The sequence below is a fragment of the Athene cunicularia genome (assembly GCF_003259725.1).
Source record: "Athene cunicularia isolate RWA chromosome 2 unlocalized genomic scaffold, athCun1 chr2_part1, whole genome shotgun sequence".
Classification (NCBI taxonomy): domain Eukaryota; kingdom Metazoa; phylum Chordata; class Aves; order Strigiformes; family Strigidae; genus Athene; species Athene cunicularia.
In genome coordinates this window covers 46,371,516-46,389,537 of record NW_020799095.1, presented here as the reverse complement: position 1 = coordinate 46,389,537, position 18,022 = coordinate 46,371,516, and the positions used below count along the sequence as shown (strand labels likewise).

The 18,022-nt window shown below is 38.0% G+C and overlaps 2 protein-coding genes across 2 annotated transcripts in view; both read left to right on the top strand.

Annotated features, from left to right (window-relative positions):
* Window positions 1-7,508: 7,508 nt before the first annotated feature.
* On the top strand, window positions 7,509-13,256 carry C2H9orf152 (chromosome 2 C9orf152 homolog). The gene is made up of 2 exons (XM_026843426.1): window positions 7,509-7,737; window positions 12,473-13,256. The coding sequence occupies exons 1-2, from the start codon at window positions 7,509-7,511 to the stop codon at window positions 13,042-13,044; spliced, it is 801 nt and encodes a 266-aa protein (XP_026699227.1). The 3' UTR covers window positions 13,045-13,256.
* A 4,666-nt stretch (window positions 13,257-17,922) lies between these two features.
* NUB1 (negative regulator of ubiquitin like proteins 1) overlaps window positions 17,923-18,022 on the top strand; it is a 15,789-nt gene continuing 15,689 nt past the window's right edge. The window contains exon 1 of the mRNA XM_026841861.1: window positions 17,923-18,004. The gene's annotated coding sequence lies outside the window, so the exon portion shown is untranslated. The remainder of the gene's footprint in view (window positions 18,005-18,022) is intronic.

Genomic DNA, 18,022 nt, shown 5'->3' with positions numbered 1-18,022 from the left:
TCATCTTTACACAGGTGAACTCCTTCAAAAACAGTGACAGCCTAACTACCATGCTTCGTTATCACCCCATCATCTTAGACATGCCAACAAGATAGAGAACAGATACAAATTAGGATTACTATATTGACAGCTGTCCAGCTATCCTGATTTATACTGACTACATAATTTAATGGGATGTGGAAGTACTCACACCTTCACAGGAAGTAACATAAATCCACTGGCAACTACAAAACTACCAATCCTTTTGCTTTCAGCAGTAGATTCTGGGCATCTAACTAGTTATTCTAAGTAGCAGGGCAGCCAAATATTTATAATCCCTTAACAGGTATTTCACATTCATACATGAGCATAGGTTGGCATAGCAGAAACAATGGGACAGCCAAGAGTCACTGCACATACAGACATCAGTTACACACATGCAAGACAACCGCTGCAGCCCATGTTAGACCTAGCACTGTTAGGCCTGCTGGCACAATTATTCTTTTCCCAATACGAAATCTTCTGGCTCTTTAATTAGCCTCAGAAACATTAAACATAGTAAGCTGGGTCAGATAAATGCCAACCTGTTTGCAAAGTAACCTGATAGTCACATGCAATGCTGCTAATCAGGTGAGAGATGTTTACAATGTTAAACTCCAGGTAACACAACAATAACACATTAAGACATCACCTTAAAAAAAAAAAAAAAATCTCAGTTTGAGCATCTTACCTACTGGAAAGATATCTGAGCAGTGACAGTGCTCTAAAGGTCATTCCCTTTCTATTTAGCATTGCAGGTACTCTGTTATCACAAAATCTCCAGCAATGTAAAATACCACAGTACCACAAATTAAAAGATTAAGTTGCTGTTCTTTTTATGGAGATGGCATTATAACACCAAAAATGTTTTCCTTTCCCTAAATATGCACTTACCTGTTGAAGTTACTTTTGCACATGATTTTGTGGTAACCATTATGTTTGTCCATACCTCCAAATGCTGTGGAGAGTCTCATTATTTACACTGTAGGAATAAGTACTTGATGTTTAAAAGCAATGGATCGAGGTGGCAATTATTCACTCTAATTTTACTGACTGTACTGTAAACAGATGAAAGTATGTATTAAGATCTAACAAAAGCCCTATGCATGAGTTCCACAAGAGGAAGCCCAGACCACAGTTGTTACATGGAGACTGAAGTCATAGCTTATTTGGGTATAGTAAATATTTCATTAATTTATCGGTTGATTTAATTCTTGACATGTACATATGCAAAATCACAGGTGTGATATTGCATTAACCAGTTAAGGCCCTTTACAGAGACCTAATGAAGAACTGGCACAGGATTCCATTTAGAAGCACATACATGCACATGACCAACGGATACAAGAAAATAATTTAAATGAGGGCTCAACTACACAATCTCACTTACACTGTGAGTTTCAAAGGTATTGGTCAATTTGCAGCTTTTATTTAGTCACATACATAAAAGCCTGCAATTTCATTTATATCAGATTCAGCAGAACATATGTTGACTTCAGTGGGTACTGAATCAGGCACTGAAGAGCTGTATCTGGTTTTACATATTCTAGTTTTACAGATACAATTTGACTCAATTAGGCTACTAGTGATTATGAAATGCAGTACAAATTCTTCATGAGATCTCTGCATGGACATGAAGGATGTTTCTGAATAGCAAATTATTTTTAGGATACTTTCCTCCCTGCATGGATTTCAAGTCCATATTCTCTCTCACAATAGTAATATCACTTAACCATCCTCTTTGGAGGACTATCTTAACTGCAGTCATTTGCAAGGCTTATTAAGGTTAACTTATACACCCAGCAGATTTCCTTGAAGATGAATTTTGAAGTGGTTTGTGTCCTAATGCTCAAAAGCAAATACCTCAGACACAAGATGTTGTCAGCCAGATAAAACTTTTCATTAACAACAGATTAACCAGTTCTGTCATGCTGTACTTGATTCTTATCAAATTCCCTTTACAGATAAGTACATTTTATTGATTAAAAACAACCAAAGATAAACTCATTTCTACTCAAACAATGCCTGAAGTAGAAACTAGTAAGGGCCGAGCCTCACATTTTTCAGCACCAAAAATCAAGGATTTTTGGATTCAGGATCAAGAATCATTTTGCAATCAAGAATTAATCAAAATCATGTAGTTTACAGGTGGAAAGATCAAAGCAGAAAATTTATATTGCTTATACAATTCGTTTTAGACCCTGCTTGAAATTCTGACACAGTTCCTATATGTATATTCTGTCTGCTGGGAGAACGAATTAACACAGGTTGCTGTCACCTCCCAGAGCTTTAGCCATCATAAATCTACGAATAGAAAACACTTTGGGAAGTAGTTGGTATAGAAAATATACTTAGGTGGTAGTATCAGAAATGTGAATTCTGCTTATCAGTAACATGAATTTAAGGCATCTGTAGGATCAAGGAAGCTTAAATGAATTTCCAAAATCCTCTGAAGAGGACTACTGAAGGCCATTCAGTTCCCTCTCACCCTCTTCTCATGGCCAGTTTTATGAGGTCAAAATGGAGTAAACCTAACCAACTTGTTTGTCACACTGATTTAATAAACCCAAGAATGAAAAAGGAAGCCAGGGAAACTGTAAGGGAAGATGTCAGGGTTCATTTGTTTAAAATCTCTAACTAGTAAATACCTTCAGTTTCTTCTCTGCATGTTGTAGCTTATAAAAGGGAATCTTGGTAGTTCTCAGTGGACAAGGACAGCAAAACTACAAAGGGAACAACTCCTGACCCTAAATTTTGGATGCTGATTGTTTGCACAGGAGAAGAGATTCCAGTCCTAACAATGCAGACAACCAACAGAGCAAGCAGCCCTCTTAATAGAGTAAATTTCAGCACCTCAGCACCAATAGAATCAAGACAGAAGAACGGGTTTTAAAATGCTGCTTATGCTAGGCACAAAAAACACATACAGAACATCTGCCGCATTTAACTCCACACAACCAGCAAATTTCAACTTGACGGAGGTGACTCCAGTGACTTCAATATGACTGCATTTACCATCTACAAGACGACAAAAAAAAAAAAAAAAGGCAATTCTGCAAAGGGAACTAACTGGATAGCACCAAGTTCCCAACACCTACAAAGCCAAAGAGGTATTAAAGCTAAAGCACAGGATGATTGGTATGAAATCCTCAGTGCTAACTTGGTGTACTTGATTTAAGTCTTTACAGACACCCAGGCAGAGTGCAGGATCAGAGACACTAGTATCACTGGACCTGGAGCAATTTGGAGCTTTCTACAGCTTCTACCTCATTCTGGACACAACATTTTGCAAAACCCTTCCCGATCACTAGGGCTGTATCAGTGACACTAGATTCAGTCACTTAGAAATCTCAGGGATCTAAGGAATAGAAATCAGGCAAAACATTTTACAGCCTGTACTAACCAGGCAACCTTCTCAGATCAGCTAACAAAATAACATTCCTGATTTATTTTTGATATACAGATATATTGATATATACCTACATACACACACACAACCTAATTCTATTTACATAAAGACCCCAAGGGATAAAAGGGGAAAATCAAATCCTATCAAGTGAATGGGAAAGTGGACTATATATGACCTAAGTTCACCAAACTTTCAGAGGGACTTGAAGGACAGCTGGGCCACCCTCCTTTGTCATGTTTGAACCCTTTATTTCTGAAAGCACATGAAAGATCAGAAGAAGCATCTCAAGATCATAAAACCTGCATCTCTTAACATTAACATGGACATGCAGAGAGCAGCAAAAAGTAATCTCGTATCATTAGGAAGTCCTGTGCTCTAACTACTTAACCAGTCCCTAACTGGCATGCTTTAAGGCCGTGCTTTCAAATAATAGAAATATATGTGCTCTTATCAAAAATCTCATTAAAAAGTAAGCAATTGCTATTGATTCTACTAATACTGTCTGGAACCCAAATAATAGCAGCCACCCTGTTTCTACCTTTCTTTTTCTCACAATAAAACAGTTACTTTCTAATGCTTCAAGACTACATTTAAACTAAAAAAACAAAAAAAAAAAACCCAAACACAACCAAAACAAAACCAACCGCTACAGAAAGCTAGAAAAAGGGCTTTATCACAGCAACTTTGAATTTCCTCCTCAGTGCCAGTTAAATTCTACAGGTATTTGTATTCTGTCTTTGTAACCTGCATGAACAGTGTTGGCCATGTCTCTAATTCTGCACATGAGCAACATGAATAATCATACATACCTTTGGTCTCAGGTGTGCAGTAAAATCCAGTATTACAGAAGTTCATTCAGTCAGTTAATCATTATGAGCGTTTTTAATTATCTCTAAATCAACAATTATTCCTATAAGGTTCTCCAAACAATTTTTTAACAGAAACCTAATTTACTACTCACAAATTAATTAGTATAAGAAAAAATGAGTTGCATCTTTTTAAATGAGATTTTGCAAGCAAGGTCAAGGGCAGTAAACATCTTCAAGTTGGTTTTGGATTATGAAGTATTCTCAAATTTTTTTTTGCCTCAAAGAACAGAATTGCTTCCATTGTGTGATGGAAGAACAGACTTAAGGGAAATACAGCACTTCAGATTTCAGTGGATAATCAAACAAAAATCCCTCATAGATGACATTTCGGACAGGAGTTTGTTCAATTAAAGACAGACAAGTTTTTACACAAACCTAGTCATGGCAATAAATTTTCAGAACCTATAGTACTGTTAGGAAATACATGTGCCAGTGCTAGGAAATGTGCTTGACTGCTTATATTCCTCAGCAACCTACAAGCCAAATGGAAGCCTCTGACATTTAAGACTAAAGGCAAATATACAGTCATACCACTCCAATAGTGCCACCTGCTGCGTATTTTAAAAAGTATACAGTGGTCTGTGGATCCAAGTAACTCAATTTAGACTGAACAATTGACTGATTTAAACAGAAGTCACAATTTTTGTATGACAATACAAAATTATTTAGTTAGTAATACCTAAACAGGCTAGGGGTACAAAGGAAGTTGTTCCACTACGGTATAAGGACAGAACCCACAGGTTCCATTTTCAAGTTTATCTCAGTGAAATAACAAGGATTAGTTACATCAGTTCACTACACATCAAAACCACAATTAACACTATGTACTTTGTGATATCATGTAGATTAGAACTCGTTTTATGAATCATACCCTGGTTGCAAATTATTCGCAAAACACATGTATATATGTGTGCATGTCTATATATAAGACACACACATGCCTCAATAGCAAAGTATACACACAGAAACATGTATACACACAAACATATATATACACACCTCTTGAGACTGGATCAAGATGCCCTGTTCATAAGCTTTCCCTGAAAAAGAAATAAACTACAATGTATGTAGCATTATAAAACAAACAAAAAAAAAACCCCAAAAAACAAAAAACTCAGCAAAACAAAAGCTAATCCTGTTCCTGGTTCCACCGCTCTGTTGTACCATCTGGACTCATTCACTTTATCTCACCGGGCATCTGGTTTCTTTTCCCGGTTTCTAGTTTTGCTGATTACCCATGCAACTGTTTGGGAAGAGACTGCCTTGTATAATCCATTTGCCTAACTAAGTGTGATGGCTTTTCCACAGTCCTGAGGGAATGGTACAGTACAAATAATAATAATTTCTGATCAGATACAATCACATTATACTTTAAGTGCTCTTCTAATGAGAAGTTGAGTGTACATTTTTTAAGACAGAGCCTACATTTCATGTTCAAGGACCTATCCTGGTCATTCTTTCTGCAACACATAGGTTGCACGAGTCACTTTCACAAGAGGTCAGCAAGTCAAATAGTGTGACTGGAATTTTAAAAAGGTTAGGTAAGTTTTATGACCATTAATAATGTTTGTATTGAATGCCAGCTCAAACTGTAATGAGGTTAATTAAATCTCCTGCCCCAATATATAAGCCAACTGCCTGAAGGTCCGAAGGTAGGACTGCATGTGCCAACAACCTGGAACACTGAACAAACAAGGCAACTGAGGTACTCCTTTCTATGGAGCACTCAGTGTTTGTCACCACTGAAGGCAGAATATCAAAGTAGATCTAACAAAGCTATGATACATCAGAAAAATTCTAATGCGACACGTGCTTTTTCCAGGGTCAAGAGAGAAGCTAACTTGAAGAGTATTTACAGTATCTGACAAAGTACTGTGTTCACTGTTCTTTCCTTGGCTAAGGCAGAAAAAGACGGCGGTTGAGGCAGGCAACACAATTTGTAAGACACGAGCACACTGGGAAGGGAAAAGCAATTGTTAACAAGTGAATTACAGCAGACTTACACATGCAAGCCTGCTGAGCCTTATCAGAACTCAATGCACTGCCTAACTAGAGTCTTGTCACCTGCATATGCAAAACTTCCACAGGATTCCCAAGATCTGCAGGATTTGAGCCTGATTCAGTAAATCATTTATGATGCAAATTATCATATAATTTCTGCTATTAACTGGAAAGATACAGCATGCCAGCATTCTTTCCACACACTGCCTTTTCACAATGTTTTTTTAGGAACCTAGCAGATAAACAGTAGTTTTAATGTAATTGTGTAACTGCATTATTTTTTCACATTCTACTCTCTTGAGCCCTTGAAACAGTATCAGATGGAGCTATTTCAGGGACAGAAATTTGCAGTTCATAATCCAGACATAGTCTTGTACTTTATTTGATAGGATCAAAACCCGTGTATTTTTAAAATTTTTGCCTCATTATCAGATAATTCTATTATACATATAGCAAGTTTAAAAATGTGGCTTACCATGCATTTGAAGAGTTTGTTCAGCTCTCAGTAACAAAATTATTACTTCTATAGTTTATTTCATTTTATAGAAAGGCAAAAAACCTGAATGAATCCGTAAGGCATTCCCATCGCCAGCCTCCCAATTCCAATTGCTGTTGGCACATACTATCTTGACTCCACACCCAGGACTGAATACTTTTAACACATACTTAGAAGGGAGAAATAAGCACAAAATTATAAAGGTATAACAAATCCTCCCCCCACTCCACTGCCCCAAGAAGCAGCAACAAGAATGAAACTGGATGAAAGTTAAGGAACAGAGTGTGGAGGTGGAAAGACACAAAATACATGGAAAGAAACCTGAAGAAAGATTTCCTTGGTGGAACTACTGTCTCAGGGAGGTCACCATGACAGCATCCCTGTAAGAATTAACATGGCTACATAAACCAGTATTACCCAGCCCTTTGTGCACCTGACTGTGTTCAATGAGGTTTTATATTTCACTGTTTTTCTTGGCAGAGCTTCATATGCTCACAACCTTAAGTCAACATTAAATCCAGCTATCCAGTTATAATCATGAACTCTGTAGGCAGTAACTCCAGACACACTGCATGAAAACAAGCTAACTGAAATCCACCACTTCAGAGTAGACCACACAACTTCTGAAAGGAGTCACTGAACTTGGAAGAAAGTTACATCTTCGTTCAGGAAGATTTCAGATGCTTTATACTCGATTTGCTTTTTTGCCAACATAATGAAGGAAACGTCCTGCTTCTGCATGACTTTTTCTTCCTTGTTGGAACAGATGGTAAAGGCTTACAAATACATGGCTGGTATTTTTTCAGTGACTCATACCTCAGAGCAACAGGCTTCAGATCATGATAAGCAGCCAACCAAGATGGATGTAAGCTTACTTGAGGAGCAGTATGACCACATAAAACAGAAGCAAAAACTGCAATCACACATTATTGTATTTAAAACAGGTATGTTTATATTTATAGGAAAAAAAAATATAAATGTAAAGATTATTTCTTTGAACCTTGAATAACTCTTAGCTTTGTTCTTTTTATGTTCAGCTTCAAGAGAGGTACAAAGTGAATTCCTTTTCTGTCATTTTGGGGTTTTATTAATTTCTCCAAATGGTGGTCTTATGTTTATATCAACTAGCTTCATGGTGGTGAAACATTATCATGAATTTGAAACAGGAAAATGTTTGAGATAAATTTTACAGGTTTTATGTCAGTAATTTAAAATTCTAAACATAAATGATAACTCTTACATGTACTTCATGTCTATCATCAGTGTATTTGTGCAATGTATTCTGTAACATTTCCGCACTCTTGAATGCTTCCATCAGAACAGCAATTCTGGGTCTTCTGTCTCTTTTCCCCTTCTTTATCTGTGTGAAGAAATGTGTCCTACAAGACTACAGAAAACAATAGCAAATACCAAATGACTAGTACAAGTTCGGGTTTTGTTACAAAATAACATACTAACAGTCATAGTGGGTAACTAAGATACAAGCTTTGAACAAGAGGTCCTGGTTTTGAAAGTATTTTCACTAAATATTGCTTGGGAAGTACATAAATAGAAAAACATGTAACAATACATATCACTCATTTACCTGCTATGTCAGACAGATTTTATGTAAGAAACTTTCAAATATTTAAAAGTTTTTAGTTAGACTATGCTTATAATATTACACTGATATATTTTCATCCACTTTCCAAGTTAAAGTGATATTGAGAATACTAAATCAATAAATGAAGTCAACTTCTGAATTTAATTCCAACATGAAAAACATGCTTCATTTATCTCTCATGTTAGCATTTAGCTCAACAAATGCAGAACTTGGGTTATTTAATCCCTTACATTCTCCTCTATGTTTTTCAGCAGTTCTAGATTTTGGCTGTGTCAGAGCATATCACCAAAACAATTGAAAAAAACACATAATTATGAAGTAGACAACAGATTCACTTTTTCAATATTCTTTCATCCAAATGTCTAGAAATTCTTATGTTAAAAGAACTTCATTCTCTGTGAGGAAGAAAAAAATACATATATACAAGCTTATTTTATCAGGTATGAAAAGGCAACTAACTTGGAAGACAAAAAAGCCCATCTAATCAGGTATAGCAAAAATGTAAGTCAGGTAAAAAAAGAAAGAAGTCTGTATTTAGATTAAATTCAAATGAAGCTTCTGATATAACGCATGCAATCAGAGCAAATTTTTTGCAAGGACACTATTTGAAGATTAAAGAAAACGTCATAAGAAAGTAGGACTGCAGTGTCTGGGAAGTTTAAAATTTAATAGGGCCGGAAGTTCACATACAAATATTTTCATACATGTATCCCAAAACATTCACAAAACCACATAACCTTTTGCACTGAACTTGTATCTTTAAACAAACTGTGGAAAGGATTCATGTTACTCTTAGAAGCAGTTGAGGGGGGTGGGGGGGTGTTGTTATGCTGAATTCTCAATGTCTTGAAAGTTGACCTTATACATTCCTATGGTTTGGAAGCTGGGAAAACCTATCACATAGCTCAGCACTCTGAACATGTTACATCCATCAGTTTGCAAGAATATGTCAAGCAGAAATGAACACTGCCATATCGGGATAGCCTACTGCTCTTAATTTACAAGCTTAAACTATCCAGAAATTCCAGCTAGTACCAAAAGTCAGTCCACGTATGTATCACTATTTTGTACTGACAGTAAATTGTTTCCCTACCTAGAGGGTAAGATTATGGCAGGGCTGGGAAGGGGACGACAACAACGACAACACCACAACCCCACACATGCATACAAACCTCAAAGGCCAGACACAAAAACCTCGTAAGATTCAAACCTCATGGAAGGAGGTTACCTTCAGTCACTCATGGTTTTAAAAATCTCTGCCAAAGGCCTTTGTTCTAATTGTTCCTGTCTGAAAGGCCAGCTATCCTTCCATGATATCACAGGGATTTTAAGCATTTCAGGTTTATTGCACCACAGTTGGAATGGTAACTCCAAGCTTGCTTGAGGACTTTTAGCTTTCTATGTCACTACCTGTTTGCCAGAGTGATGAAATTGTGGACTTTTAAACAGAATTTAAGATTCTCTAACTTCTTTAGGTTTTTAACTGGTAGGTTAATAACTAAGAAGTCACCTGAAACCAACTTTGTTCTGTCCCTTCCCCAACATACACAGCCATGTTCACACTTCTGTCTGTTCCTGATTATTTCAGAACAAAGAGCATGACAGGATTTGAAAGTCACCAGCTAGGGGATAATACAGCAGTGTATTCATTATTTGATCACTAAGAAGCTGCAAAACGGTATTTACTTTAGGAATTAAATGGGAGCATTCAGCACAAGCAGTCACAACAGAATAAACACAGGCACAGGGGCTCTGACTGCAGAGATCTCTTCCAAGTATTTGCCAAGTTAACATGAAATAAGATTAAGGTTCTGGAGTGACAAAATTAAAAGTATCTATCTATGATGACAGCATATGAAAAAGGCCAGATGGTAAACAGCTCTGCAACAAGGCTATAATGCACAATTTATGAAAATAAAAAAATAATTAAAAAAACCACACACACACAAAAAAAACCAAAACCCACAACCAGACCAAATATCGCCTAAGTAAAGCTTTCTTTAGAAGTTTAGAGAGTGCTGAATGTGTGTTAATTCAACACACAGTCGTTTAGGACTCTCACATTTCTACCCAAGGTCACCACTCAATTTTGTGTGCCGTACCTGTAGTCGAGGAATCAAATCAAAACTGAAGTCAAAACCAGCCCAGACTATTAAAATTGGACTAAATGCATTACTTTGAACTCTCTGATCAATTCAAGCCAGACTGTAATTCTTCTGTTGCCCATCAATGTCAGTTCAGCCAAGAGTGCAAGAACATGCAAAGCTGCACCTCCTCAGTCTCTCGGTTCCTTCTCTCTTGCTTTTTCTCACATGTGGAAAACAAGTGCTAATTTTTGTAGCCTGGTTCTATACTGTGCTGTTCTGCAGAACACACAGGGCTCTGTTTTGCAAGTGCACTTTTTCTAGCCACCCAAGCTCCACTTTATTTTCTGGATAAAGTCCAGTCATAACTTTGATTCTCACTGTTACACGATAAAAAACTGTGTGTTCTTATATCTATGAATGGTTTCACCCTAGGAAATTCTGTTAGCATACTTCACTCTATAGACATATGCACAAACACATCTATGTCTCTAAGCTCTGCATGTGCTTTAGCCTCCTTTCTCCTGGTAACACTGTAGGAGAGTGGAAGATGTGGGCTGACAGGGTTCTCACTCCCAGAGCCATGCTGCAAAGCAGCTCTTATCAGATCAACCTTACGTGGCCAACCCAGGGAGCATAAAAAAATCTATGATATGCTGGTGCTCTTGCGTCAGCAGTAGGAGCCAAAGACAGGAGTCAAAGCCCCTCCTTAGCCGAAGCCCTGTTGTACAGGTTCACTTGCTGCCAGTAAACCAGGTGGGTCTGACATCTTCAAATATTTCCTTGTAAACATGGTAGGAAAGAGTTACAAAGGGGGAGGCTGTACTGTTGCTTTTTTTTAAAGGCAGCATCCTATTAGAACTAGCTTCATTTCAAATTCAAGGTTGCAATTCTTTTTAAAGGGCTATTCAGATATTCTGTTTCAGAACATAATCAGCACTCTTCCATGTCTATTTTTTTCACTTTAATATGCTTCCTAACTCACACTGAAGACACAGTTCTTATAACTCAACCCTGTAAATAAGGTCAGCATTCTGCAGAACTCCTACTTTAAACTGTGTTTATACTAACTGAAGTATATTAGTACTTGCAATATCAACAGCACTGTTTATCTTTAAAGTAGTGGTTCAGTTTCTATTCATTTTCAAGGCACTGAATGCCAGTCGTGTTCAGTAATTTGATGGCTGCTACATGCAATTAAAATAGCATTAGCATATCTATCCCTTGTGCTTTACACATTTCTAACAGTAACTTTCATACTGCTTTAGAAATTAAGCTATAGGGATAGCAGAAAAAAAAAAAAGAACAGACAGGATTCTCTCCCACTGTTACAGCTACTCTATACCATTCATGGAGCAAGCAGATTTTTCCTCTAAGCGATCATTCAGGAAACACTAGTGTGAAAAGCTATTTACTTTACACCATTTATGCTGATTACAATAGTAAAATCGCAGTAAAATATTAAAATGTAAGCCTATATGTTAATGATCTCTCATTAAGAGAAAAAAAAAATCACAACTCATTTCATCTGGAAGCAGTCACAGTATTTTTAAGTTGTGAATGCAAAATTCAAACAGTATCAAACAGAACATTTTTGTCTTTTAAATTGCAGCACCTACCAACACACAGAGCAAATCCCTGCTCACCTTAAGAATTTTTGCTTACAAGCAATTAATTACTGAAAGTCAATTCTCAATCTGTGTTGTTAATGAGTCTTAGAGTACTGGTTAGATCAATATTGACTTGATAAATGTCCATTTTCATTTGACTAACCCTAGGGTACCATTTATGTGCTCAGAACTGCAAAACCAAGCATGAAATATTTCTACTCCATAACCTGGCTTCAGAAGAACTTGCACTACTCTCAGCCACAGACAGAAAGAGTACAGATAAACTCATCTGTTAAAGCTCTTCAGTTGGGTTTATGCCACAGAAATTACACCCTTAATTTTTGCCATCATAGTAATGTGCATATATGCATTTCTCTTGTAGGTGAACATGAATCTGTTCTCCCAGAATCAATGGTCAATGCTGTTTTAATTAATACAACAGTTAGAAGATCAAAGCTATTTACAGAATGTGTTCCTGTCAGAAAGGTCAGGCTGGAGATGGCCAGCAGTAGCAATGTACAAGACAACTCACCATGGCGCACTCACTTGGGAATTCACCGCCTGGTGCAAGCCCCTCATCAAGGAGTTACCTGGGATCTCTCCCACTGCAAGGACAGACCATGCAGTTTTGACAATCAGAGACTGATTTCAAAGGGAAACGGCACACTGCAACCCAAGGAATTAGAGGGAGCAAGTGAACTATCCACACTCAGTCAAGTAGAAAGTTCAAGCATGTTGAACAGTTCCAGCAAAGAGAATGGCAGCAACATTTCAAGCACCTGCCAAAAGCCTCCTCTGAAATCAGCCACTTCAGCAGTCTGGACACATCAACATATTTCTTCTATAAAATGCATGCCAGTCTGCAACAAACTAAACTTCTACCCTTTCCCCAATAAAAAAGGACCGAGAATTTCTGAAGCAGCAAGGAGGCTTGGATTATATGTCTCGCAATGAAGATATTCAGTAATACATAAAATTTGTCAAAAACTTGACTAAAACTTAAAATAGCAAAATAGTCTTCCTAGTTACACTGATCAAGCTGATGAAGCGCTAATACTTTTATTAGTCAAGGAGATCCTTACTATATAATCTGTTGTTTTGCTATACAGTGGAAAATGAGATGTTCTCATGAAGATGCTGGGCTGCAATGACAAATACTTCTGTTGTTCAAGATATAAGAGCAATATTATCTCTACCCCCCCCCCTCCTTTTAGGTTACTGATTTTAGAAATTAAAATTTTAATCACAGCAATTTTGAAATACCTCAAAGAGCTATAGCAAAGACTAGTAGAACTACTGATGAAGCAACTAACCTAAATTTCAGTATGGTACTATTTATTTAGACAGTAAGTGACAAATGAAAACATATTGGTGTTTGGTACACTTAACATGATTTTATTGTTGACTTTCCTCAAAAAAAAAAATTATGATACTTTCTGATGCATGTATTTTTAAAATCAATGAATAAAAACCTCTGTCTATATCTACCATTGTTCTAATGGGACAGTACAGTGATACCTTTTTCTTCTATATAAATTCTATAACAACATTTTTGATTCCCATCTATCCCAGTTTTTTCATTAGTAAACAGAAGTCTCAAATCATTACTTAGCTCCCCGACACGATATATTAAACCTTCCTCACCGGAAGCATAATGCATCTTTCTGCTGTTACAACTCTATGCACACAAAGGGGATAGAGCCATTTCAACTGCACGAATGTAGCTATAGTAGTACAACTGTGTAGTACAACTGTTTTTATAGACAGGGTTTAACATCTTCTGTTGTGGCACAGCTGCACCACAGACTTGTGCAAGTTTTTAAAAGTGACTAGTTATTGCTGGTCTCCCCTCCTGCAAGACTCCTAGAGGAAGAAGACCCTCTTTTTCGGGTGCTTTTTAATGACAAAAACTTGAGTTACATATCACGCACTTCTGGCTGCAAGTAGTCAGTATTCTTTCTAAAATGTAGGCCTCAGAAAAATTGAAGAGTTGAAATGTCTCCCTATTTCATGATGACTTTAATTCCAGCTATACTGATAGCCACTGGCTCTTCTGAACCATCCCATATCTACCAGAGCTCTGAAAGGACAGCAAAATGAGGATCAGGTGGATGACCTACAAAGCTCTTCATGATCCCTGCAAACACATCTCCAGTTACCACCACTCTCAAAATCACACCATCCACACACAAAATATGTGAGGAAAAAAATATATGCCAAAGATACACAGCTGTGGTTTATGTCCTTCTAGACACAAACTCTCCTTGGCAAGAAAGATAAACCAGCCCCTCATAAGATATCTTGAAAACAGAGTTAATACCAATGTGCAAATAAAAGCCTACTGTCAAACAGATAGCAGTGTTTTCCGTTTCTAAGAGAAACTACCATTTTCTTTGCATCCAACACAACTCCAAACCATTAATCTTTCATACAGTTGCACTGACTCTTGTTGTGTTTGATGGAGGACACTACATCAGAGACGGCTGCAAAATCTGTTGGAGCCCATTGCAGGAGATTCACAGCTGTAAGTGTACTACAGTACTTTGTTAGGTCAACAAAAATAAAAAAAAATATCATGGAATATTAAGCTATTTTACTCCCTCCGGCCAAACATAATTTCCCCTATACCACTAAACAGTTTCAGACCCAAACTGTAATCAATCCAGCTACCACCAGCTGGTAGGCAGGGACCTTGTCTCCTGGAAGTGACAGTCCTTAAGTCAGTGCTGAAAAGCACTAGCTATCAACAATAGCAATTAGTATGCCACAGTAACTCCGGAAGGATTTTCCACTCATCCTCAGTTAAAGCAGCAGAATGAAGACGTGACGTGGTGTTCTTTGTGATTTTTCACATTTTCTAGTGTTTTCAATTAACTGACCTTGTCAGATTAGTTTCCAGCTCAGATGCTGATTTCTATTTCTGGGTAGGCATGAGATATTAATAAACAATGATGGCTACTTCTTTTTCTTCACAGTGGTTACAGTATTTAAAGAAAGATTAGAAAGAAAAAAAGATAAAACACAGATATGTATAATAGGTATAGGTATGATAGGAAGAAAATACCAGATAACAACAATGAAACAAGGGTACTTGGAGGGAAATATCAAAGAACAATGAATTTTTTTTAAAGTATGTGGTATACATTAGCTTTCTATTTACTTGCCTTGCTGATTATAGAGTATACTAATTTGTACTCCTGCCTATCATTATTCTGGAGTGCTCTTTTTGTTTATTTCCAAGTCTGTAGACCACATAAAGCTAAAGAAATAACTGAAAGAAAAATCCCACATTAGCAACAGGCCACTATTAAAACTATTCAAAAATTAATTCACGGTCATTTTGCCTAGATGCTTGTAACAATACACATCAGAACATTTCAGCAAATGCAACTTAAAATTTTAAATCTTTTCAATCAGCATCATAGAAAGTTTATAGCCTTATCTAACCACTTACCCACTCTGTAAACCCATTTGAACTAAATTAGTGGTATTATTTTCTGCAAACACTTTTAAATTGATTTTAAAGTGCTTTGAATTAGTTATCTTAATTAAACATGGACCTTGAATGCCTTGATTTAAAACTCAGTGAAGGTTTATACATGGACTAACTCACTCCTTTGTAAGCACTTTCATAGAAACACTCTGTCCTTTCCTGAAGCTTCTCTAGCATAATACTGTGTTTTGTACTGACTGAAACTTATTTAGAAAAGGTATTTTGCCTCCAGATAATTCTCTCATTTTAATTCCCAAGGACATTATGGAAGAACAATTTCAGTAAATTTTGATTTGTTAGTGGAATAGTTATGAGAAAAGTTGCTATATGGACATTTCAAGAGACTGAAATATTACACAGGCACATTGTCAAATGAGATTTTTTTTTTTTCCCCTAAAGCAGCTGTAGGAAAAATGAAACAGGGAAACACAAGAAAAAAATGGGAACCTTCAAATATTAGGAAGTCTCAGTTCTCAAGTACAACTGATTTTCAAAACCCTTTATTAGTATCTTTTTCATGTTTGGCAATTATGGGCAGTAACTTTTATCACTCTGTTACCATATCTTTACCTAAGTTTCAAGCACTGAACTCAAGACTGCCATAAAAGCAAGTTTACCCTTATTTTATCAGTAGGCAAACTTGACTGATTTAATGCACACAGGGGAGCCTGGAATCCTGAAATTCTAGTTCAGTGTCTTGTTTACAAGTTCACGACACCTGTAAGGTTCCCATTTCCAAAGCTGCAGTATGCAGCACCCCCACTATTCACGACTGCCTAAACAAAACATTTTACATAAGGACAGTCCTGCAGGCCTGTCCATTCTGGAATAAATAATACTCCAGTGCAATGATTTCAGTCCCGCATCAGAGTAGTTAGAATAAAATCCCTTTGCTGCTGGGACAGCTGGTCACATACAAGAATTAACCCATGAGTTAATTATTTCTGGTGTGACTCATTAGAGGCACGCTCACATCTTTTACAGGCACCAGAAAGATTCCAAGAACAAGCTCCAACTCCTTGAAGGCCTCACACAGAAATACATTCAGCAGCCTACATTGTACAGCCAAACGTCTGTGTAGCCTCATACTGATCTAATGAAAGCAAAAAAAAAGGAAAGAAATATCGACAAAGTTGTGAGGCCCCTTAAACAATGCTAGCCCTCAGGCAGCGTTAGCTAGATAACATTCTTACAGAAAACAGGATAGATAGTAAACTAATCCCTGTCTTTGAGATAAAGGGGGAGCCATACCAGCTAAAGGATGACCAATTCCCGATAACACCAAGGATTTACTTCCTGGAACATCTTGCTAGACACAAAAGTTCCAATTAACAAAACAAACAGGTAAAACTGACTCTACAACCCGGAGAGGAGCCAAAGGTCCAGCGAGCATGCACAGGAAGCAGTTTCAAAGTTCATGAAGCGGAAGGAGTCTTACTTCATCCTGAAGACCCTTGAAGACCCCGGCCCACCCTCACCAGGAGGCACTGCACAAGCGCAAAGATGGACATGGCTGGGGCGGGGGGGGGCAAGTGGGGAATTTCTCGGAACTAATTGTAATATTCCCTCCTTATCTTTGGAATCCTAATGCATATGTAACATTTCAAACAATAAAAGGAGCTGTTTGTTTGGCTCCCGGTGCACACGTTTGTGGCGGAGCAACATCCCCCCCCCACCCCGTATGACCAACGTCGTAATAAACATACTACTTTATAACAGTGAGTTGTAGAGTTGGATTCCGTGCCTCAATACCCTATTCCCACTCTAGGCCATTATAGGACTACACCATCAGAAGCACCACTCCAGCAACACCTCAGCTTGAAGTGGTGTTTAGTACCAGATTGTTTTCCCTACCACGTTATTTTCACTGCCCAGCCTCTGAACCCAGGCTAGCATTTCACAGTCCTATAACAAAGAGGGTAGAAGCCGTCCACCACCACTGAGGAGGAAATATAATCCCAAACACAAAAGCTCACCCTTACCACTACTAGTCTGAAAGAGCACAGCAAAAAAATCTCGTGTGGAGCTTGCCTGGCACCTTTCAGAGCACCCCAGCCCTTGGGGAATGTTCCCTCTCAGCACTAGTAGACATTTCAACCCCTTTTGCCTCACTAATGGCGAGGCTGTAGCGCACTCAACCTCCTCCAGGCTCCCAGCCCTCCTGGAAGGAAGTCACTCAGGCAGCCAAGCGCCTGCCACCGAGCCACACAAAACCACCAAACTCCTCTCCCTCAACTGAGGGCAGATGCTAAGATGGCGGGCGGAGCGTGGCTTCAACCACGTGACGAACGCCCGCCTCGGTCCTGTTCGCATGAGCCTTCCAGGCTTCCGTAGGAACCTGCCTCTCCCTGGCCAGACGCGACTGCGGTGACGTGTTCCAGGCCCCGCCCACTCCCCCGAAGGCGAGCGGCGGCCGCGCAGGTAAGCGCGTGACAGCAC